A 25,574-nucleotide genomic window follows, 5' to 3' on the forward strand; every position below is an offset into this window, starting at 1 on the left:
CATGTTCTCACTCCTCTCTCCAGCTGCCGTTTCTGTGCCTGCCACAACTTTTTTTTCCCCTTCTTAAATCTGTTATCCCAGAGGCACTACCACTGTCACTGATGGGCTCAGCCTTGGCCAGCAGCAGGTCCGTCTTGGAGCCAGCTGGCATTGGCTCCATGGGACACAGGGGAAGCTTCCAGCAGCTTCTCACAGAAGCCACCCCTGTAACACCCCCACTACCAAAACCTTGCCACACAAACCCAATACATCATCACACTGTACATATGCAATTCAACTTGAGTAACATTTTCCTAAGCTCTGAAGTCACCTTCAAAATCAGGTTTTCAATGCGTTAGCTTTTCTATGTGCTCTTGGAAAAGGTAAATGATCAATTTTTTCATATTTGTGTTCTACCAGAAATGAAAGAATAATGCTGTAACAAGTAAAATTTTTCTCAAAAAAAGAAATACAGTGCTTTGAATACAATTTTAACTACAGGGCTCTCTTATTGTAGCAATGAATTGAATGCGTATCACAAACAAGTATCTGAATAGTTGATAGCATTATGTATAAAAAAAAAAAGCAAATGGCAAAATACTTCGCTGTTATCTGGCATGGTGGCAATGCAGTTTCTAGGTTATGTAGTGATTTATTTCCATTATTTGCCATCAGCTTTTTATTAAAAAGGCCCGTTAGAGTTCATATGGCATTATATCTTATATGTAAAAGTATAGGCCTTGCAGTTGTAGCTACTTAAGATCAGCTATTGCGTAGTGCGTAGATCTTTGAATTGTAGATACTTTTGGTTTTGACAGATATCCAGCCACGTTAAAGCGATTGACACAATTTACCAGTCAACAGATTTCTCAGGAATCCGTAACATCAGCTTCATGGTGAAACGAATAAGAGTAAGTTGTATTGGAAATAGTTTTAGCTTCGCTGATACTGCTTGGAAGCTGTATTTTTCAAAAGTCCTGTTGCTGTTCACTTGTAACCATTTATTGTTAGTAATTTTGTAACACAAGTGTGTCTGTAAAACAGTTCCCTAACCCATTTATTCGGTTTGGTTTTAGTGTTTATTGTCAAAAGCCTCCCACTTCTGTTGTTAAGCTGTAGTCAACTTTTATAGGAATCAACTTATGTTTCAGCATTGTTGACTGTGCGGTGAATAGACTGTATTGCTCTCCAAGAACTTTAATACTATATAAATAAATAGATATTAAATAGATTATGACTATCCAGGTTGAAAGTTCTTTCTAAAAGTGATGATTTAAGAGGATAAATATAAGCTTTTGGGTGCTGATGGAAAGGAAGAAGAAAGAAATAAGAGAGTGGGGTTTTACTACACAAATGCAATTCTTTCTTTAATGTAGAACTTAGTTTTCCAAATATTGGGGTGGTAATTTGTCAAGGCCTATAAATCTTTAGCAACATCTTTAACTATTTAACATAACAAGGTATTGACAACAGTAAACCTCTTGGCAGGTATTTACAAGTTAAGTGAAAATGAATCATGTCTTATAGTTTGTTTCAATTTACTTTTAGATTAACACAACTGTAGATGAGAAGGACTCTTCCAATCCCTTCAGATTTCCTAATATTGGCGTGGAAAAGTTTCTTGAACTGAACTCAGAACAGAATCATGATGATTATTGCTTGGCCTATGTGTTTACAGACCGTGATTTTGATGATGGAGTTCTTGGTCTGGCTTGGGTTGGAGCCCCTTCAGGTAATTATATCCTTATAAACCTTCAGCACTATGAGATAGAGTATTGTAGGTAGGTACAAAGAAGAAAGGTAGAAACCATGTCATTTAAATTGACAGCAAATAGACAAAAATGTCTTAACCAGTTTTTCACATTTTTGGTCAGGTATGGTTTGAATTATATTTTTTAAAATATAAACAGCATATCGTGTGTACTTCAATTAGTCTTGCTGTCTTTTTGATGAGCAAGACGTGAACAATAAAGAAAAATGTATTTCTTTTGTTAGACAAAGGTGGTATTACTTGGATGGCTTTTATTTATGACAGGTATGAGTGACCAGTAAAGTGACAGAAGAAACAAATATTTTTGCTATATATAAACAGAGGTTACAACTATGCAGTTTGAATTTTGTAGTAGAATCACACTGATTAGATTTTGTAGTAGAATCACACTGATAGAAAACTTAGGTTTTCTAGGTAGTGCTGGAAGCAAAATTATTATTATATTTTATTTTTAATAAAGTAAAATTAGTGAGATCTTGTTCTGGGAGATACCAGAATAATTATTGTGTGACTCTCCTTGAACTGCTTCTCATTAGTTTCAATCTAGTTGTGTATTTTGGGTCTGAAGTATGTCTCGATGCAAAAAACAATAGTCTTCATGTGTGCAGCATCTTGAGATGTTTGTCCTGGATGTATTAGTTTTGTAGGGTGTATTAGTTTCATAAAATGATGTATTTGAAAGGTGTTAGTCTTTAAATTTGAATAAATACAAATTCTTTAATAATAGCTCAGCACAAATTCTAAATTGTGGAAACATTCACAGAAGTAAAAATCAGAAATTCAGAAGGAACAGTTTTCCCTTGTTTCTTCCCTCGAGTGATTTCTATACAATAAGGAATTAGGCTGAAGAACAACAGGTTCTATGAGACTTTGCAAGAGACTGGATACACTTTTATGAGAACATTATCAAGAGCTTTAGCAGCATTCAAGTAATTGTGGAAGAAACATTAAACCGTTCATGAGATATAGCTATACATTATAATCTCACTCTGTTTACTGCTGTACTTTAAAGCGCATGTTGGTTATAGAGTACTGGAGCTGTGTAGAAAACTGTTGTGGTATGACAGTCTCTCAGACTTTGATTTTAGGAGATTATAATGCTCAAATAAGTATTAGTAGCGTATTCAGAGGGGTAACAGATCAGCGGATCCATGAGTGTAGTAAGTATGTTGGAGGGACCTGTGTGGACTAACCTTAGTGACCGTGGAAGAACCATAGGAAAAATAATACACAGGTGGTGTATGTAAATAAGAAACTGGGTCTGCGATGACTAGTCCAGTGTATAGATTGAGCAACCACAGGATGAATTGGAATGTGCTTTCCATAAACACTGCTTCCAAAACTAAATTTAATTTAGAAAAATTAAGTTGCTTTGAGAGATTTTCATTCTTAACGCATACTGACATAGGTTAAACGGGATATTTCACTAAGATGGAATTTTACTTCAGAAAGCAAGGAAGCTTCTTTAGAGTATTTTTTAGACACCACTTATGTTAGTAATAGAATAGCTGAATTCTAGAACATTGATAATGCCTCAGTACAAACTCAAGTTATGGAAAAATTAGGTGAAATTAAAGTCACAATTTCAAGACTTTTCCAAACAGTAAGTGTGATGCACTTTATTGTTGTCCTTCTAAATATGGGTCTGATTAACCCACGCATCAAAAGTATTTTCAGCTTTAGTTTGTACAGTGGAAAAATGAGTCACTTTTGCTGACAAGGATATATAGCTAATCTTAGGCATTTTATATAAATGCTCATGCTATGAGAGAGGATCTCCTGTGATTTTACTGTGGGTGTTTTTTTCACTTAGTGAAGTCTAGATGGGATGTAGATTGAGGCTGCCTGTATTGGACATTGCACCCTGCTAGTCTTGTACTACAGGTATGATGAAATCGGGGCTTGTCCATGCAGTGAAAGCCCAAAATAGCTCTTACTTAATAGCTATTCTAAAACAGCTAACTTCTGTATGAATGTATCCATTCAGTGCTGTGAGAGCATTACTGTGGATAAATCTAATCTACTTTCAAAGTTGGGTTAATATTAATTACACAGAAGAACTCTTAGTCCGTAGGCATCCACTGAGGAGGCAAGCTGTTTCTTGTTCTAAATGTCACTAGAAAAGTAACACAGGACTTCTTTTCTTAAATGACTAACTGTTGTACTTTTGTCTAAATGCAGGGAGCTCTGGTGGAATATGTGAAAAGAGCAAACTGTATTCTGATGGTAAGAAGAAGTCTCTGAACACTGGAATCATCACTGTTCAGAACTATGGCTCTCATGTTCCTCCCAAGGTTTCTCACATTACTTTTGCTCATGAGGTTGGGCATAACTTTGGTTCACCTGTGAGTATTACTATTGATCTTTTAACTCACTTTCAGCCATTTTGAAGCGCATGATTTGCAAATGGAGTTTTTACTTCTTATAAACAAGGAAAATATGATAGTGACTGCATGTGCATATGTGCAGGTACGTCATACGTGAACAAAAAACAGACTGCGGAACTAAGCCCCTTTTATGAGTATTTGACAGCACTGGCACAACAGTGGATTTTGTGAATTGTTTATTTCTACTAGTTCAATCTCTTATTAAGGGACTTTATTATTATTCCCTAAAAACTTCCATGTTTTTATTGAAGACTAGGGTCACACACATCTTTTAAATATATTTTAGTTTATCCTAGAGAGGAGGAAGAAGAATCAATGCAAAAATGATTAAGACGATACTTTATTCAACAAATGAAGATAGAACTGGTTCTTTTTTGTGTTCAATTATTTATAATTACAAGTTTACCTTAGAAAATCATGGAGAGGATTAAGGTACCAAGAACAGTATTTTAGAGCAAAATTGTCTCCCAGTCGTTAGGGACATGATTTGTTTGTGGCAAGCTGAAAGCACAAGCCTTTTGGTTTTGCTGGAGATCAGAACAAAGTTTTCTAGTTTGGGGGTTTTATTTTTATTTTTAAACTTAAGTATATAGGCTTTCTACTCTTGGAAGTAAAATGAAATCAAGATATGACAGGAATCATGAGTTCTTCCAAAACAGCTGTTCACACGTGAATGCATTCCTCATGTGCCTTGAAAATACGTCATACCACTGCTCTGAGTGGGAACAAACAAGCCTTCCAAGTGTAACTGAAAATATGAGTACATGAAACTGAAAAAACAGTCCCACTGAGTGAAACAACTTTTGGATCTGCCTGGAAGATGGTTCTTTTCATTTTACTCTAAGTTGCATTTAATCCAGGGAAATACGTGAAAGTACGTGTTTCGTTCTACCAAACTGTAATAAATGATATAGTTCTCACAACTATGTTGAAAATTTTAAAATTTACCTACTTCTTTTGGAGGCATAGGTTGTATTTCTGGAAAGTTGGATGCATCAGAACAGCATTAGAGTTCCTCTTACACTTAGTAACAGTATGTTGTCAGTCTGCTAATCGCTAGTATGCCAAGCTCTAATGCATTTCATTCATCATGCTGGATATTGTATAGATCTAGTCGCTGGCTGACAGAAACAGACTTGTGCTCTATTCTGAAGATCTCTTTGCACCTCCCTCAAAATGAGCAAAAAGAATGGACTGCTGTTTCAGTTGACTCCTGCTTTTATTCCACAGAATACTTATTACCCTTTTGTGATCATAAAGCCACTCTTCTTAGGATATGGCAACTTCTTTGAGTCAGAATTCATTCCAGGACGTGCACTTGGGGTACAAATTACCAAGAATGCACAAATAAGCCAAACTTAAGAAATCACATACTTGCTACTGTTGTCTGGGAAAAACAAAAAAAACCCCAAAACAAATCTTTCTTTTCTATATGCTTTTTGTATTCCAAGAAACCTTAGAGTATAAGATGGTGTTTTGTTTTTATGAACCTTTTATTCTCACTGTGTTAAGGTTACCAAATCAGGTTACTTTTGCACATGTATAAAAAGATAGCAAGAAATTAGAGAAGCTGTTTTGGTAGAAATAGTTTTAAAATACTTGTTTTGCAGCATGATTCTGGAATGGAGTGCACTCCAGGAGAGTCCAAGAACTTGGGACAGAAAGAAAATGGCAATTATATCATGTATGCAAGAGCTACATCTGGGGACAAACTTAACAACAACAAGTTCTCTATCTGTAGCATTCGAAATATCAGCCAAGTTCTTGAGAAAAAGAGAAATAATTGTTTTGTTGGTATGTATTTAGTTATCCTGAAAGCAGAATGGCTAAGCTATTACTATTATGCTTGATTAGAAATTCATTTTATCAATTTTTATTTTACTTTTTTTTTTTTTTTTTTTTTTTTTTTTTTTTTTTTTTTTTTTTTAGTTTAGTTTATTGAAAAATTCTGTAAGTAAAGATTTGACTTTGAGATCTGGAGTACTGTGTCAAGTTTTGGGCTCCCCAGTACAGGAAAGACATGGGCATACTGGTGTGAGTCCAGCAAAGGGCCACAAAGATTATTAAGGGATTGGAGCATCTGACACGTGAGGAGAGGCTGTGAGAGCTGAGACTGTTTAGTCTGGAGAAGAGAAGGCTAGGGAGTGGGGTCTGTCCTTATAAAAGCCTGGTGGGAGGGAGTAAAGAAAACAGGGCCAGAGTTTCAGTCATGCCCAGCGAAAGGACAGGAGGTAAGGAGCACAAATTAAAATACAGGAAATTCTATTTAAACAGTAAAAATATAAGGATTTTGCAGGAATTTTCTTTCTGGAGTCTGATGTGTGAGCTCTCACAAATTTTGTGAGATAGTGCAGCAAGTAGGTTTTGGGTTTTGGAGCAGTAGTAGTTCACCCCAGTACCATCAGCTTTAGCCTTAACGTCGTCAGACTCTTAAACGAGGAGTGCAAGAAAGGATGCTGCTCCAGTGGAGGCTTAGCAAGAAAGCTTCCTCTTATCACTGTTGATTTCCTACCCACACAAGAAAATCCTGCTGTTATCAGCAGAAGCCTTTTCCTCGGAGGCTTAAAATTCTGAATTGTAGGAATGACTAAGCTGGGTGGCAAGCAAATAATGCAAGTTGACTTGAGCCCTAGTCTGAAGTCCATCTTGACCAGTCATTTTCAGTCACGATTAGCTGGATGCTGTTGCAAGTCAATGTTAACATTTATAAGTCTATTTCCGTATTCTTTGTACTGCTTTGTACATAAATATACTGGCATTTTTCAGAGTCTGGTCAGCCCATCTGTGGTAATGGACTGGTTGAACAAGGAGAACAGTGTGACTGTGGATACAGTGACCAGTGCAAAGATGAATGCTGTTACGATGCAAACCAATCAGAAGATAAAAAATGCAAGTTAAAACCAGGCAAATACTGCAGGTATGGTGCATGTCTGTTTCAGCGCACTTTAACTTTTCATATTTATTGGTAGCTATAATTGATATTTTAGAATCTGAGTCTGTTTACTTGCATTCTTGAAGTATTTATTTTGTTTAAAATGCCTTATACAGTGAGTGAGAAGTTCATAAGCACAATTGTGCTATGCAAGTCTTGGTGCTCATTGTAGCTTGCTTTCCCTTAGATGACTGTTCTCTAGCTTTTGAAAAAAACATAATGTGGCACTGGAGTGTATCAATGCGAACATATAATACTCAGTGCAGACAAATATGTGTTGGAATTCTGTTATCTTTATTGGAAATGTGTTGTGCAGAAGTCTTGCAAAAACCATACGATTCAGAAAAACACAACCAGGATGCTGTTTTTATGATAGGTACAGAAAAGTATTAATTACCCAGAGGATAGTGGAGGATATTACAAAATTGGATCCTATCCTAGTGCCATTTCTACAGCATTGTGTAACTGGAAGATGACTGAAGGATAGAGTTGATTGATTTTTGTTTTCCATTTAATGCTTGTTTTGTAAATTAAATTGAACTATGTTTTTAAGTCACCTTGTATCTTGGCAGTGTTGTGTACACAGTGGTTATTAGAGGAACATTTAAAGATCATAAGACTTACAGTGAAGTAACTCAACTTCTACCTTTTAGTTCTGTGACTTAAGATACATGTTAAATTTTTACCTTATTTGAAAACCTAAGTGGATTTTTTTCACATGAAAGGCATGAGCTTTTGTTCCTCTCTAAAGACAGACATAAATCTGACATCTGGTTAGACTCAGTCAAAGATGAAGAGAAAATTACTGTTATTTTTAAGTCGAAACCAGCTCAACTTTTAATACAGCATACACAATTTTGTTCTAATTAAACTTTTCTGTCCTAAAAATGATCTTTGTCATCCTGGCAGCAGGCATAAAAGTAGCATCTACTGTTAAAATATATTTGACAGTGTAGACATGGTAGAAGGACCATCTCCTCTGAATCCCTAGTTGCAGTAATTTTGCATGTCTTCTTCCCTCTGCCTCCCCACCTTGCAAATTCTTATTATTTCTGCTAAAACAAGGGCCTTACGTTGTCTTGCTTTATAATTGTTTTCTGAGGTTTTATGTTTTATGTTGCACCTATGGTGAGGAGCTGTTTCCTTCTGAGTACAACAGGTGCCACTGCCACCTCCTTTCTTTGCTCTCTTGTGTTCAGCTGACTGTAGTCTAGCTTTATGCCCTGCTGGAACAGTCTTAAATATGAACTGCTGCATCATTTTTGGTTTAGGATTCCTTTTTTTTCCAGTTCTATTAAGATTGAAAATTTTACTGTACAAAGAGGTTTCCGAAGACATGTAAAGCAAATCCAAGTGTAAGAATGGATCACATAAATAACACGTTAAAATACAGTTTAGGAAAACTATGGTATCTATTCAGCTACTTTACATGTCTTTCATGGGTGATGTAAGAGTGATTTTTCTTAGCATGCAATAGTTTTAAAATAGAGAGATCCTGACCTGCAGAAGGTCTGTGCTATCTTCTGATGTCCACTGAATGCCAATGAGCACGCTGAATAGTGTTGAGATACAGAACAATTTGAGATGAGAACTCGGGAGGCTTAGCTTTAATCAAGTAGTTACGTATGTTTTATAAGGGGCTCAGATCTGTGATGTCTGTGACAGAAAGGAGCCCAAGTGTTTTGGGGGAACCAGTGAAGCTATATGGCTTCTTTGACAAATCTTTCCTTCCCCCAAAATTTGTTCATGTGCTGACTGTGATTTCTGATACAAGATCTGACCTGTCTCCTTCCCTTTTTTTGTTTATTTAAACAATCTAAGTGGTATGGCTGCAGAAAGTAGAAAAAAAAATTTCTTACAGATGTTAATCAGTGACAGATAAATCTTGCCTTACTTACTATATTGAAACTGATACTATCAAACTAATCAGTTGTTCCTGAATTAGTTTTGCCAACTTGCTAATTGAACGTTTTATATATACAAACTTTGAAATGCCATTATTTTCTATATATTTGCATTTAAAATGTGCTTGTAGTGGTTTTCTAATATAATGCAAATAGTTTAACTGGTTAGTACAATGACTAAGAAATCTGTATTCAGTGCAGTAACCTTTTGTTACTTTAAGGGACAGAAAAAATTATTTTCAATCCATGGTTTACTTGGCACAAATCAGAAATATGTTGATTGTTTGAGTAAGTTTCAGGATGAAGAGTTCTTCTGGAATTGTTCATGCTTTTTCTTTACATCCATGTTTTCTGCTTATTTCTAGCCCTAGTCAAGGCCCCTGCTGTACTGCACAATGTAATTTCAAACTGAAGACTGATAAGTGCCGAAATGATTCTGACTGTGCAAGGGAAGGAATGTGTAATGGTGTCAGTGCTCTCTGTCCAGCATCTGAGCCTAAACTAAACTTCACAGCTTGCAACAGGCACACACAAGTTTGCATAAATGGGGTATGATTTTTTTTTTTACAGTCATATGCAACTGCAGTTGTTTATTGTGAGGCATTGTATTATGAAGTGATATGGTTTCAATACGTAGTGGAGAAGAGTGTAAGAATCTCTTTTTCAATAAAAATGTTTGATTTATTGCTCTCAATCAAAATAACTCTGAAGGTACACCAAATATTAAGAAGCGGGTGACAAATATCAAGCTAGCTTTACTGTTCGAGAAAGTTCCGTTTGAAGTTTTTTGTAAAAATCAGGGATATGAAAGTGTTTTATTTCCTAGTTCCATCTTTTCATTTTATGTCAGTCTTGGTCAAGTAATTTTGTTGCCTTAGAAAATTAGATACGCTGTCAATACATGTTGAATTTGGTTTAATGAAAATACACAGTTCCCATGTGCATGTAACAGATGTGCAAGCATATGGAATTACTCTGAACTGCCATTAGTTTCCTGGGTTAAAGAGTCCACAGCAGTTGCTATGAAATATTGATGGGAAGTCTCTTATAAATCAATCTATGTTTATTTGGAAGCAGAAACAAGCAAAAGTCATCCTCTTAAAGAGCTGTAACTTGTGTTGCTGTAAGTCTGTTTTCTGCAGTCCAGGTTTTTAATCAAATAATACTGCTTGTAATAATTTTTCAGCTAATATAGAGTAATCTTAAAGATAGAGGTATTGTCTTTATATAGTTACTTGATTTTGAAACAAGATTATAAATAACAGTGCAAATTTTTTTATTGGAATTTGAAGGGTCCTCCCACAGTGGAGTTAAATACAGAATCTTTCCTGCCATTTATTTTTATTATTATTTTCTGAGAGAAAATATTTTTGAAGAAATGCTTTTGATTTATTTTCCTAACCATGATTTTGAGTAATCATGTTTCAGTGTGAATTGCAGTGCTGTGAGTGTTTTGCAGGGTACTCTGAGGCCCTAAAAGAAGATAGCGTTAAAAAATGAAATAGGGTGAACCACCTTTAAAAAAATTATCAAATAAACCTAAACACTGCAACTGAATAACTGTAATAATTTTTTTGTTTTATAAACTTTAGAGGAATTCTAGCTATTATTTTTATTGATAAGCATCTTTAGACCTATGATTATGCTTTCAGCTATTAAAAATTAATATCCTTCCTAATGTCAGTGTGCTTAAAAGTGAAATTGATTTTTGTGTTCTCATGCTTTTGTCTCATCAACAGCAATGTGCTGGCTCTATCTGTGAGAAGTATGGCTTGGAGGAATGTACATGTGCTAGTTCAGATGGCAAGGATGATAGAGAATTGTGTCATGTCTGCTGCATGAGAAAAAGTAAGATTTGTCTGAATTGTAAGCATAAATATAGCAGTAGGTATCTGAGGAATCTTCTCATGGTGTTTATATTTTAGTTTTTGTTAACTTGAGAGCATACTGTGATTTTGTTTGTGCTTAGTTTCAGATAGACATTGCATTGTATTTTGTAGGAAATAAACAATATATTCTGGTTTTTTACAGATTATTAGAAACTTGAAATTTTTCAAAAGCATTTTGAACAATTGAACACCAAGGTTTCTTTCATGCATGCATGTTTTAATACAATAATGGTATTTGTATTCACTTTTCAGTGGACCCAGCTACTTGTGCAAGTACAGGCTCTAACCAGTGGGAGAAACACTTTGGTCATAAAACTATTACTTTGCAACCTGGATCTCCTTGTAATGATTTCAAAGGCTACTGTGATGTGTTTATGAGGTGTCGGCTAGTAGATGCTGATGGCCCTCTAGCTAGATTAAAGAAAGCAATTTTTAATCCAGAGCTATATGAAAATATTGCAGAATGGATTGTGGTAAGTATTTTTTTTTTTATCTTGCCAGTGTAATACAAAACTTTCTTGTTGATTAGTATTCACAGTTGGTATGTGTTGCTGTATATATACAGTACTTCAGCATTCTTCCAATTTTAATCAGTCCTTGTTTTATTAGTTTTTCTATAAGCACCTTGAGGGCAGCAAACAAGTTTGACAGATTGAAGGGAATGGAAACAAATAAATAACAAATAAATAAGTAAATATTTTGTGTTTAATACCTCTATTCACTCTACTGTCTGTTTTGGTGTAAATGTTCACATTTTTAATTTATTGGGTTTTCCTGGTTTATACTCTTCATATTTGAATGCTCTGATTTCTTTTAAGGAACTAAATATATTGATCTCTAGCATTTCTTATTTCTACTGCACTAGATGACACTTTCCTAATAATAAACTGGGAGGAGACCTGCAATGAAACACCATTATAGAGCTGCATAGTCAATTTTGTGTAAGCTGTTGATTGTTTTAGGCTTATATAGCTCTGTCGTAGTGTATTTTCTGTGAAATACTCTTCTGATAATAGAATGAATCTGAAGTTTTTGGGATTTTGGGGTTTTTTTTATAAGAACTTCGGGAACATTTTTCTTTAAAATTTTATGGTCTTTTAAGTGATGTTTCACAACAGGTTTTTGATGACTTTTAAAAGGTAAAGGAAAGCCATATTCAATGACCCCTGTCGTTTGCGCATGTCTGCCAGCCCTCCAGAAATCATTCTTTTTGTGTTTTTAGGCTTATTGGTGGGCAGTGTTGCTTATGGGAATTGCCTTGATCATGTTAATGGCTGGTTTCATTAAGATATGCAGTGTTCATACTCCAAGCAGTAATCCAAAGTTGCCTCCTCATAAACCACTTCCTGGTGAGTACACCAGTTAGTTAAATTTGTAGAGAAATGTTTTATCCTCAACTATTTTATTCTAAAGGGAAATTTCAGGTGTCCCAACCTACAGTTCTTAGTCTGGCACTGTGAAACTACAAATGGAATTCATGCCAGTGAAACAATTCATAAAAATGTAACTCCTGCCTTATTTTCCTATAACATAATATGCATATCAAAAGAAAGCTTTGAAGACTTATTTCTAAGTCAGAGTTCCTTTTATTTCCTATTCCATGCTATGTTTTGTAAGAATCAGCCTGTTCAAGGAACTGCTGTTGAGATGATAAAATGTATTCTGTAAATACTCTATGCAGTTAATCATCTATTTAAAACCTTGCAGGTCTAAATCTGAAGCCTTTCTGAAAAATAGTTATATTTAATTTGCATGGCCAGGGCAACTTTTCTGGAAATCATTTCTTTTTTAAATTCATTTTAATAATGTGTACCTTTCTTTGAAACAGGCACTTTAAAAAGGAGGAGACCACCACAAACCACTCAGCCACCACAGCGGCAAAGGCCCCGTGAGAGTTATCAGATGGGACATATGAGACGTTGACTGCAGCTTTTTGCCTTGGTTCTTCCTAGTGCCTACAATGGGAAAACTCACTCCAAAGAAAACCTAATGAGTCATTGTCCCCGGTCTAACTCTCAAAAATTGAAGAGGAAAAAAAAAAAGCATGATATGCCCTCAAAACAAGTGGAAATGGTTAATTTTTAATAAGTGAATCTTCCAGCTCAAAAAGAAGAAAAGTGTTTTTCTTGCATATTTTTAATTTAGTGGCACGAAGTCCTAGAGTATCATGGTTCTTTCCCCCTTCTGTGCTCTTCATTGCTGCATTTTCTTCACTTGCAGGCAAATATGGCTGTAGTAAAACTTTTACTCAAGAATTGAAAAAAAAAAAAATATATTTTTCAACTGCCAGACAAGGCTAGGAAGCTAGACCACCTCAGCATTGGAGACATTACTTGTCTATGTATATACATTGTTATATGCAGACATGTATTTCTAACGTACGCCCGTACTTGTGTGCAATTGTAAACAAGAGAATTGCAATATGGATGTTTCTTTGTATTATAAAACTTTTCTGCTATTAATGAAGAAATTACTGTTTAATTGACATACTCAGGATAACAGAGGATGATGGTGTGTAATGGTCAAGGATCCTGTGATGCTTTACACAGCAATTTTGAATCAAATCAAACTTCTTTTGTCACGATCAAAGTTGTTTCAAGCACTCATTTCATCTTTATCAAACAGCTGCTAAGACATAGCATACAAGATTGACTCATCTTTTAGAGATATAACAGGTGTTCTGCAAACTTTGCAAATGCCAGAATGTTTAAAAAATGTTTTATGTGAGTGTCTAATTTCTTGTAGTTCAGCATAAATATCTTTAATTTGTCTGATTATTCAGTTAAATAATGAATAGTTAGATGAAATATTTCCATGCTTTATTAGAAAAATCTGCCTGTTATTCAACTTGTTTTAAAAATTGCAACCGTTTTATTTGGGCTGTTCAGATATTCATACAGTATGATAATTAAGTTCGTGTTCTGAGGGATGTGGAAAGAAAGAAAAGCTGTAGGTTTTTTTATTTTCTTTTTTAATTTATCAGATATTTGGATAACTTTTCAGCATGATGCTGTTGACTGATAACCACTAAAGTAGAGTGATTTGCCCAGCTACTGTGGCAGAGTTAAAATTGTAGTTAGGACTACCAGTTTTCCCACATTTTATACCAGTAGCGAAGTTCAACAGCACAACGTCCCATTCCAAAGTTTTTATTACGAATGTAAATAATTGGCATTTTTGAAAGAGGAAACAGAAGATGTCTTAAGGTGCTTAATGCTATGCAGGAGATGAAAGGGGGCATTACAAAATGTTTAAGCTTGTGATATATTTATTGCTTGTTTTCCAAAAGCACCAAGCTGATTAGAGACGCAAATGGCTATGATTTTCCTGGCTTTGCTTAGGAGAAAATTTACTAAGGGTTGGACAGGCTTCCTTTGTTTTTTTTCTTTTTGTTTTGTTTTTTAAGAGTATAAGGTTTACACAATCATTCTCATAATGTGACACAAGCCAGCAAGGCCAAAAATGTTACAGAATATAATGGGATCTCTTCCTTGTAAACTTGTACAGTATGTGGTAACTTTTTCAAAATACAGCTTTTTGTACATGGTTTAGAGACAAATTTTGTACATGAAACCCCAAGTCCAATAGACTATATAAATAATTCTAAATGATCTTAACTAGTTAGAAGTGTATGTAGTTGCTTTTAAGTCATTTTAAATACATTTGTTTTAAGACTGTGCAAAGGTTGGAAGTGGGTTTGCATTTCTAAAATGGTGACTTTTATTCAGCAAGAGTTCTTAGTAACTTCTTGAGTGTGGTAGACTTTGGAACATGTAAATTTTTTGCCTGTAATGTTATCCTGTGGTAGGATTTTGGCAGACAGATGCTGCCCTATTTTATTTTGAGTCTAAGTTAAATGTTTTCTGAAAACAGAAATGTGCACTGAACTCTCCACTGCAAGTCAAGATGTGGTAAAACCGAAAGAAAGTTCAAGACAATGAAATGGAATACTACTGTCGATTTCATGTCCACTGTGTTTTATACAGTATCTTTTTTGTTCACTTTGGAAATTTTTACTAAAAATGCAAAAAATAAAGTATTGTGCAAAGATATGTAAGGTTTTTTGAAACTTGAAATGCATTAATAAATAGACTTGATGAAATCATCCTCTGAAGATCCATTTACTTTTTGAACCCTGAAAGCAAAAAGGAATACACAGATTCTGCTTAATTTTTGGCTTTCTCTGGAAGGAGGCTGTCATGCCAAAAAGTAATTGTACTTCACGTTATCAAAGTGCACCTCCCAATTTTAACATCATACAGTGAAATGTAAGACAGTGTTTTTGTGTAACGTTTTTAAGGAAAAGCCCTAAAATTACCTTTAAATTCCTTGTATGATCACAGGAATAAAGCTTTCTCTGTTCTTATCTTCAAAATGGAAACTACTTCCTGGTGGGGTATTCAAGCCTGGCACCGTAGCTACTGGGTGGTAATACCTTCTGAAATAAATATATATTTGAAGAGAAATACTGGAATTGTGCATTCAGAGTATTGCATGTTAACTGATGGATAAGGCTTAGAAGAAGCAAGTTTGCTTTTTGCAAGGTGTTTTAAAACTGCTAAGCTGGGTCTGCGTTTCCCTGTGTGTTGTATAGTTGATTTAAGTAATAAGAGTGCTTTTAAAAGCCAAGTCCAGCCAGCTAGCCTTTCATTCTTAGGGCTGTTTGTTGAGAGTGGCCTGCTTAGACATCTGTTTCCCTAACTGAGCAACATATGCTTTGATGTAATCAAAGCATATTCAGAGTTCCTGCCTTGCAGTACTTTTTCTTTTCTTTTTCCCCTGGCTTTTTTTTTTTTTTTTTTTTTTTAGTGGAAGTGCTTCCCCTTGCAGCTGCATTGCACTGTCAGGGCAAAAGGTATTAAAAGAAAATCAGTTGGAGCAGAGCCCTTCTGCAAATCAGCATCATAGGTGCCTAATAGATTTGGTGGTGGTTGCATTTAAATTTCTGCCTAGGAAAACAAACCAGAGGGGTAGAAATAATGCCTAAACATCTAAAATACAAATTTTCTGTATATTTTAAAATGTTTTTGGGGGAGATAAACGGGTACATAAATAGCTGTAATTTCTCTAACTAATACTCAACCTGATAGTCCCTAGTTGTAGCTATTCATTTATTCATCTTGAATTTCTTAATATTTTAGTCATTAAATGTATACATTCACCTCTGGGATAGAAGCATATATAGTCAGAATGGTGTGAATGTGAGAGGAGCAACAAACTCCCTTTAAGCTATGAAACTCTATTTATACCATACAGACTAGAAGTCATTCATATAGTTTGCCTTTTATTTAACATTCCAATATTTCTTTCAGGAAAAAAACACTAAAAGGAAGGAAGAGATTTTTTTAGTTCTGAATATTGGAGGTTCGTTATTACAGAGAGGTGATTGAAAGGACAGCAGTCATTATGTCGTCGTAAGCTGTGCTTGCGCTGACAGGATTAGGCTCCTGATGGCTTTCAAGGTCTTGATTCAGTTGTTTGGAGTGAGACAGGAATAATTCCAATGAGCAGAAAGTAAGGCGCCGCTACAGGCACTTGCAATTGTAGGTATGATTTCAGTATTATATTCAGGCATTGTACGACTTCGAGTATGCTGCAACTTGGGCTTTATTTCATTTTTATGTTAGAAATCAGTGTAATGGCTATCAAAACACAGGGACAGGATTTATTTAGACATACGACTTGTGAAAAATGACATCAGAATAAGGATCTTCGTATCTGCAAGAGTTCAAATACTGAATGTTCTTTTAATTTTCCTATTTGACTTTTTAAAGGTTTTCAATTTGTCTGAGGATGTACTAGCTTGTTTCAGTTGAACTGGAGAATGGGTTTTTTTCCTTAGAAACTTTAGAAGTCCTCAAACTGCAGTATCCCCATTACTTGAGTTTCAGCACACTGTAGTCATCTCTGACCTTTTTTCCACCTGCTTTTCCTGAACTAATGCTTTCAAGCCTGTTTCTCCTAAAGTTTGGATTCCTTTATCGGCCTTCTTACCAAGTGAGTGATAGTAATGTGAAAGAAATGCCAATTTTAATGTCTAAAATATTTTTAAGTGTTAGGATGTGTAACTACAGGAAAATTATTACTTGAAAGGCTCTGGGAATATGTTTTACATCATAGAAACCTCATTAAAAGCTGTCTCTCCAACTCTAATGGTTTTTTTTTTTTCAGGTATAGCAAAACACTAACATCGTAGTTTCTGCACTGAAGCAGCACAGTCCAGTTCTTTCTAACCTTTGTCTCTTGCTCCGTCATCATTCACTATCTTCTGAACAAAGCCGTTTTGGAGGAGTAAGAGTAGGATTTGGTCCAGGAAGCTTACAAAGTTCATAGCTTAGAAAGTTGGTGATAACCAATGTTGTAGATGCAATTCCAATGGCAGTATTTCAATTCTTCTATAAGTAGACACGTATTGTATAAACAAAACAACTCTAAATATAAGAAGTAAAAGTGGGAGATCTTTAGCTTTCCCCAGAAGCAAAAATTGAATTCTAGAAACAATCTAGGGAAATGCATAATTTGAGTTAGCCACACACACTTCTCTCTCTGTTCTCTCTCTCATTTTTCATTGTGCTTTGGAAAACTAAAATGGCCACGCTGTCATTTTTGTTTCTTGTCTGTTATTCTTCAGGACACTGTCCATTTTAACTTCATGCCCCTAAAAATGTTGTCACTGGGTCTCTAGCACTTGAGTGTCTCCAGTGGATTATAGCTACTACAAATGTAAAAAAATAAACCAACCATCATCTAAAAAAGGTCTGGTGCTTACCTAACTATTTCAGGGATAGTTATTGCTGAAATTTCCCTCTTCTGTGTGTGCTCCTGATTTGACATTTGGCTATTATTAAATTAGATAAACACAGAACATATTACAGAGCTTTAATAAAATAATTATGTTAGGAAATTAGGTATTGGGGATAGTAACCTGAAGCATGAAATTAATCATTTAAATTGTGTTTTTTGACATAGGAGGAGGAAATACTTTTCATGTTTAAAAAACCAGTTTGCATCACTGAGCAAAATCTTTTAAAGCACAAACCTTCATTTTCAGTGAAGATCTAAAGATTCTTTTACATGGAATTTTTATCTAAATCTATTAATATTTCTCCTAATCAAGATGCTACTCCAAGTGGCCATTTTAAATATCAGATCAGCTTCTGAAATTCACACCTCAGGAAGGACAACCATTCTCATTTGAAAAGTAAGTATGCTTCAGTTCCCATCATATTTAGTCAGCCTTTCTGTTTCTGTATTGAATATTCCTGATTGTTTAAAGGACTGGTAGTTATTGAAAGCAGCTTTTAAAAGTTAGAAGTTAATATTCTGAATGTTCGGCAAAGATGCCTGCGTCCAACATTTGATCGCTGTTCATTGCTTGCGGGATTGCTTGCTCTGCTCAACTTGTTCATTTGTTGTGCTTTTTAAATAAATCTCCCTTTAATCCTGCTAACATCTGTATATTTTGATTCAAAATTCCCTGCAATATCTTGGCATGGAAAATATGCTTTGCTCCAGGTCTTAGGACTATCTTGCACTTTTTTTACCATTTAGAGAACATTTAAAACAAATTAAATTCAGAATACAGAGTTGTAGAAACATAATTTTTAATGAATCTTGTGCTTAGCATTACAAAGTGACAAATGAAATAACTCTGACATACATATTGATTTCTTTTTCAGTATGCACTAACCATAAAATAAAAATAATCTGAGACAATGTTACTTTATGCAGTTCATATTCTGACATAGGAAAAAAGGGAGTTGTTATGTTTGAATTTATAAAGTTTGTTTATATACACTAAAGATGTTTGAGGGCTTTACCGTTTTCAGTTATTCATGCAGTTTTGAATCATGCTAAAATCTGCTATACAGTGATTAAAAATCTAAAAATCTCGAGCCTTACCTGAATAGGTAAATATGATTTCAATGTAAAAGTTAACTGAACTTAGTTTTGCTAGGATTGCATGTAGTATACTAAGCATCATTAAAATAAATTACTAGTAATTTAAATCAGTACTTCAATTAAAACAGTTAAACAGCAAAACATTTTCCAATAGAACAAAGTTTAGTATAGGATTTTTAGGTAATAGTTATTTGGCTTGTCATATGGTTATGACAGATAGCTCAAGCATTCTGTATCTTGAGATGTGTTTTAGGTTTTGAATGTTACAAAGTAAAAAGTTCAAACTCTTTGTTAACAAAATGTTACCTATTTGGGAATATTTTCTTCTATTAATTATTTAACTCTCCCTTCCTTATGGAATAATTTAGGAAAGTCTTATCTGATAGTAGTCACTATTAGCGTTTCAAAGTATTTAATGGGAAATGAGGCTCCTTTTTCCCTTAAATTCAACAAAATGAAATTTTTCAAAGGCTTATGGCAGTGATTCTTTCAAATAGTAATCTTTTTCTTTCTAGTGAGCAGGTGTTTTTTAAAACTTTAAACAATTTAAAACTGATGGTTGCCCTTCATTAAATCACTGATTGATCACGTTGAGAGTAGGCTCGTAGATGAACAAAGCGCATATTTCAGCTTACTGTTGTATCACAAAATCTAATTTTTTTTTAATATATTTTCTTTACCACCTCTGAAACTATCAGGATATTTAAATTTAACATAGCTGTGTATTTTTAAAACATTTTACTAGATGTATAGTATTTTGAATATATTTGGTGAGTAGTTTTTTGTGTTCTTGCTCATTTTCTGTTTTGTCTCGGAAAGCGATCTTCACACCTCACAAATGTTTTCTCCTGGGCTGGATGAAGGTGAACGTTGTCAATGCTTTGAGAACAAAACGTCATTCTAGAAAGAAAACACAGCATGTAAGCATGATGTTACTTTTTAGGGCTACTATCTGTATTAAGAGTGTGCTCTCTGGATACACCAAATCTGACTTTCTTTATCCTGTCTTTTACAGGAAGGTATCTGATTGTTTTTATGGGCTTGTGAGGAAAGAGATGCATCTGGCTGCCAGATAGTAGGTACAGAGTAAAAGGAGCAGACAACTCCCATGTACTGACAGCATTATGCCTCCATCTTTCTGTTACCATACACAGCATGCTGTCCTCCATAGCGTACCCTCACAGTGATTTGGTCATTGTATTCTCAGTGGCCATTGTCGTTGTTTGAACTCTTACTATTACTACCAGGATTGCACTATTTAGCCTGCTAGTACTTAGTTGGACTACTAGTATTTAGTTGTGAGGTTGCAAAAAATCAGTTATGTAGGATGCTAACAACATCAGTAGCTACATATGCTACAGAAATATTTTCCATATTTGGAACTCAAATTATGAGGAATTAGTAAAAAACGGGTCTTGGAGTGTAAATTGAAATGGTACAGTTAAAACTCAGATAATAATTGTATTTCCAGATATATTGTCATTCAAAAACAACTTTAAAAGGTCTTGTTACTAAGATGAATCGTGTCCTGGTTTCAGCTGGGATAGAGTTAATTGTCTTCCTAGTAGCTGGTACAGTGCTATGTTTTGAGTTCAGTATGAGAAGAATGTTGATAACACTGATGTTTTCAGTTGTTGCTAAGTAGTGTTTAGTCTAAAGTCAAGGATTTTTCAGCTTCTCATGCCCAGCCAGTGAGAAAGCTGGAGGGGCACAAGAAGTTGGCACAGGACAGAGCCAGGGCAGCTGACCCAAAGTGGCCAAGGGGATATTCCATACCATGGGACGTCACATCTAGTATAGGAACTGGGGGGAGTGGGGGGGGGGGATCGCTGCTCGGGGACTAACTGGGTGTTGATTGGCGGGTGGTGAGCAATTGCACTGTGCATCATTTGTACGTTCCAATCCTTTTATTATTACTGTTGTCATTTTATTAGTGTTATCATTATCATTATTAGTTTCTTCTTTTCTGTGCTATTAAACCGTTCTTATCTCAACCCACGAGTTTTACTTCTTTTCCCGATTTTCTGCCCCATCCCACTGGGTGTGGGGGGGAGTGAGTGAGCGGCTGCGTGGTGCTTAGTTGCTGGCTGGGGTTAAACCACGACACCCCCTCAAGCATTAATACAGTATTTCAACAGTAACATGTAATTTCCTTTCCCATGACAAGCCCAGATTGCACACAACAAAACCCAGCATGTAATCAGTATCCATTAAAATCTTGACACAAACTCCCACTTCTGTTTGCAGAAAAAAACCAAGTTCTAAGGAGCCTTAGGTAGCTGAAGACACCAGCATCATTTTTTGTTAGTATAATAATTACCCACCTCAGTTACCCATTTCCTAGGATTTCTTTAGTAGTACATGAGTAGTATTTGGGAGAGTAGTAATGCGGGAGCATGTGCCAAGTGCTGGGTTAGGATAGGAAAATACTTACAAAATACATTTTCAGGGGGACAAAACCCAAGAAAATATGATCCCTCCTCTGCCACCCCAGCACACACAGATTGTCTTATGAAAATGTCTCTAAATTGTCTAATTTGTGTCAGTATCAAAGAGATGCAGGTCTCCCAATAAGTATTGTTCCACAGAAAGTCTGCAGTAGTTATAACTGCTGCTGGTAAGAAAGAGACTGCAGCAAGGAATAACCACCTTCTAACTGAGCCACAGTTACAAGGTAAGACATGCTTTTCTCATTAACCTTAATTAAACTGCTCAGTTAAAATTTCTCAAAGGATTAAAGCAGTGGGAATCATTACAAGTTTTGTTATTCTGTCTTCTGGCTGAAATTTCTCTGTGTGAATAAGCAGTTTCAAATGTGTTATTAGCATTACTGTATGTAGAGAACAAGGCTACTCAGACTTGTTGATCCAGTTTCAAAGCAATCAGCAGGGGAAAAAGAAAAAAAGAACACACACCCACCCACCCCCAAAAAACCAAAACAAACAAAACACCAAAAAAACCCAAATACAGAGTTCAGTTTGCATTCTTTTTTTTTTTTTTTTTTTTTTTTCTCTTCTGGAAAACTGCACTCTGATGCTACTTCAGAGTTCGGCTGACAAAATTCACATCCCTGAATAAAAAAGCACAACCAGAGTGCAAAAATTACTGTCAAATACCAGTGAAAGTCTGGTATGTAGAAGTATAGATAGTCTTTTTGTTTTCTAGGATTGCTGACATTCTGTTTGCCCACTACAGAAATTTCAAAATATCTGTAGTTGAAACTTTACTTCCACAGTTTATCACTCCAGGAACTTCTTATACAGCCTGCACAGTGTAGTAATTCATTATAAACTGTCAGACGCTGGACTGGCTCTTAAACGGATGAGGCAGAAGTAAGGGATTTTTATGATAAAGCCCTTAACTTCAATGAATAATCAGATGACTGTAGTTCTGCATGTGGTGCTTCTAATGAGTACTTTCAGGAATGGTGATGTTGAGATTCTCTATGAAGTAGGTATGGAAAGTCAAATAATTAAGATTTGGCATATTTTTTATGTAAGAATTTGAATTTTTCATGGCCTTAATGTTGGAGTCAATATTTATCTTAGGTAGTATCTTGTTTCTTTGAAAATTCATACAGTCCTTATGGAGTGAGATAATCACATTCTAAAAATAAGTCAGAAATTGTCATCAATTTTTGTCAATAATTGTGTAGAAAAATTGCATTGCAGAACTTGTTAAAATTCTTCGTTGGATCTGTGTGCTAACTCCTCTATCCTCTATTCCCAAGTATCAACAAAATTGTCACCCAAGGTTATTATGCCTTAAACTCAGATTAGTGGTAGTGGTGAGCCAGAACACTTCCCACTATTCATTTCTGACTTGAAAACAAAGAAATTCTTTAAGTCACTTAAAAATCATGCAGTGTGATCTGAGGGGGAGGGGTGAAATCCAGAAGTTGTACATGGTTAAATTCACCTTTGGTGTGAGTACTGGGACTCAGTTGCTTGTATTTGAACTAGGATAGCCTGCATGCCAAACATCTGTGGTGTTATTATAGAAAAACAGTGTTTTCATTACACTTACTTTTGCTGTGTTTCCCCTGCTTTCACTCTTATTGTCTTCACTATAAGTCCTGGTCGACGGGTGCCTTTTGTCCATGGTATTATGGTTTGAACTGTGTCCCAGATATTTTCCCAAACTGCAGTTCCTTCCCATTTGAACTTGATCATTATTAGCTCACCAATATCAGTGTCCAGGGTGATGAGAAAAGAGTAGGTTTTATTCCCATTAATACCTTCAACTCTGCAGAAAAGAAAGCCACAACAATGCTGTCTTAATTATTATGCATTAAAGTGAAAAAAACTAGTTTGTCTTCTCTTTAAAACCAAAGAAAGAACTATGTTTCCTCCTTCTTCTCCAGGAGGGAACATTACTCTCTCTAGGGTACTCTTCCTCCAGGTGCATAAAGTGGTGATATATGACAGCATGCTAGAAAAGAAGCTGAAGTGGGAGCAGCTTGAACAGCTGGTGAAGCAGTAGCAGTTTCTGACAGCAAAAGAAAAGGTGTCCCACAAAAGCATCTATGTTATGTCTTTTGTCTACTAGAGCAAACGCTGACCCACACTGTTGCCTTTGCTTTTGTTAATACAGATAGTGTCCATCGTAAGAAATATCCAAAATTCTTTACCTTAATTACAGCTGCTTATTTATTTGTGTTTTAATTGATTAGACCTCCCTGTGTTAGCCATAGGATGGACCAAACATAAGTGGACAGGATACTTAATGTTCAGGTAAACTTCCAAGATCACTTGTTTTATAGAGGTTTTTCATGTAAAAACTCTATGAACATTGTAAAAGTTTGTGATATTTAGGGAGTGTGGGTGAAGAGAGGACAATTTCCAGTTCATTTTTACTTAGCTGTACTAAACCATTTCACTCATAGCATGATTATGTACATGATATGGTATTATAAATTGGTACCTTGTTTTTCACTTGTACAATGACATGTAATATTAATACTCACAGTGTGATGGGCAGGTTTTTAGCATCCTCCTTAGTGCCTGTCAGAGAGATGGTAAAAGTAGGGTCTATCTGCTTGCCTTGGATTTCATTGATGAAGTGGATCTTGAACTGATAATGATAGACTGTAGAAAGGAAGAATTTGCAAAGCGACAAAATTAATGGTCAAAGAAGCAATAGATTTCTCAAGCAAAAGAATTTTGTCTTTCAGAGCAGAAACTTCATTGATATTCCATTTTATTTTTTAAACAGATTCATTGGAATTGAAACATCATAATTTCTTCTGATTGCTGTGCTGTGTAATCCCTTAGGGTTTGGGGCCCTGTTGCTCTATTTAAAAGGATGGAGAAAAAAGGTAATCTGGGTTGAGTTCCCTTTATAGGATAAAACGTTATTCCATGGGAAATGTTTCTGCTTTTCTGAAGTTTAATTGTTACAATTTCTGGCAAGTCCTCTATCTAATCACCAGACAAATCCTTATGACTGGACATGGCTAGAGATGCATGATACAGATTGAAGACCTTACGCAATGTAGTCAGGCTTTTTCTCTGATCGGCTAGAAAATTGCCCTGCGAAACAGATGACTCGCAAACTTTCCTTGACTGCATAATGGTACATTGTGCTTAACGTGTATCCGTTAACAATATGACTTTGTCCAAGCACATTGCTATAAGAAAGATGTCATTAATAATTTGAGATTTGGTGGGTTTCTAGGAGAACAGTGTTTAGGAAAGTCTTTGAACTGAGTATTGTCGGAATGAAGAATGCCTGAGAAATCATAAGCGTACTGATTACAAGCAGTTTGACATTTAGTAAATTATGAAAAAAAAAAAACAAAACCAAAAAAAAAACCCCAAAAACAAAACCACCAAACATAGAGACCATGTGCATGCAGATATTGTCAACTAGATTTGAATGCTCAAAACTCTTCTGTCTGTTGATTCTACCAGCCACCTTCTTGACAAAACTGATAGATTTAGGTGTTAAAGAAGAAAACCCTAAGCAATTTCTATTAACAAAGACCACAGAGTATTTGGAAGAATTAGGGGTGTTGTATTTATCCTTGCAATCTGGTCAAATTACGCATGGGAAACTGTTCTGGTAAACATTATCGCGCACTAGTTTTTGAGTAGAAAGATGCTCTTTCCTCATTTCCTCTCCTCACCCACTTCAGGCTTCCCTGCATCTGAGAATGGCTCCACCACGCTGCTAAGGGAGTCATCTTTTTATGTATATGCACAGGTAGATTTTTGTTGTTGTTGTGCAGCTCTGAGTGTTCACAACGGAAGGTATTTGCTAGAAAAGCTGTACCTTTTTGTTGTTGTTTCATGGTTATTGTATGTTAATGAATAATGTATTTTCTTTTGAAAAGGTGTCACTCAGTAGAAAACAAAATGGCTGATTCTTTGCTGCAAACCTCATGAGGACAAAGTATGCAGAGAGGCTTGTTTACAGATCACTTTTATTACTAAGCTGTCTTCCTCTGAGTTTTCTCTCTGTGTAAAAATTTGTTCTGGTGTATGTTCTGATAAAGCTTGGGCTTTTGCTGTGGTTATGATGCTCACTTTAAGGAAGAAGGTGAGCGTATTCATATAAAAACTCTGACTCAGGGTCCCATCACAGCTTTATTATAACTGTTGACTTCTTTGTAACAACTATTTTTTTGTTTGAACTAGATTAAAGTACGCTCCAAAATATAATGCTGCTATTAACTTGAAAAATGAAACATCAGATTTCGTGAAGACGCAGAGGATTGTGAAGTGTAATGCTGACTTTCTCAAATTTCTTCTGTTTGGGCTTCTCACATGATCTTCAAACATTTTTTTAAGAACATTACAAAGATGACTT

At 35.4% G+C, this 25,574-nt stretch overlaps 2 protein-coding genes across 3 annotated transcripts in view; one reads left to right on the plus strand and one right to left on the minus strand.

The window, feature by feature from the left end:
- The window catches only part of ADAM10 (ADAM metallopeptidase domain 10), a 55,569-nt gene extending 40,602 nt beyond the window's left edge, over positions 1-14,967 (plus strand). The window contains 11 exon segments of the mRNA XM_030013641.2: positions 798-890; positions 1,528-1,711; positions 3,932-4,095; positions 5,748-5,931; positions 6,904-7,054; positions 9,339-9,522; positions 10,713-10,821; positions 11,115-11,335; positions 12,085-12,211; positions 12,691-12,774; positions 12,777-14,967. Coding sequence (XP_029869501.1) covers positions 798-890; positions 1,528-1,711; positions 3,932-4,095; positions 5,748-5,931; positions 6,904-7,054; positions 9,339-9,522; positions 10,713-10,821; positions 11,115-11,335; positions 12,085-12,211; positions 12,691-12,774; positions 12,777-12,814 — 1,539 coding nt within the window. The 3' untranslated portion in view covers positions 12,815-14,967.
- A 3,482-nt stretch (positions 14,968-18,449) lies between these two features.
- The window catches only part of LIPC (lipase C, hepatic type), a 64,873-nt gene continuing 57,748 nt past the window's right edge, over positions 18,450-25,574 (minus strand). For both annotated transcript variants that reach the window (XM_030015265.1, XM_030015266.2), the window contains 3 exons: positions 23,731-23,851; positions 22,791-23,009; positions 18,450-19,664 (listed from right to left, as the gene is read on the minus strand). In XM_030015265.1, coding sequence (XP_029871125.1) covers positions 19,559-19,664; positions 22,791-23,009; positions 23,731-23,851 — 446 coding nt within the window. In that variant the 3' untranslated portion in view covers positions 18,450-19,558. The remainder of the gene's footprint in view (positions 19,665-22,790; positions 23,010-23,730; positions 23,852-25,574) is intronic.

Source organism: Aquila chrysaetos, chromosome 5 (assembly GCF_900496995.4).
Source record: "Aquila chrysaetos chrysaetos chromosome 5, bAquChr1.4, whole genome shotgun sequence".
NCBI lineage: Eukaryota > Metazoa > Chordata > Aves > Accipitriformes > Accipitridae > Aquila > Aquila chrysaetos.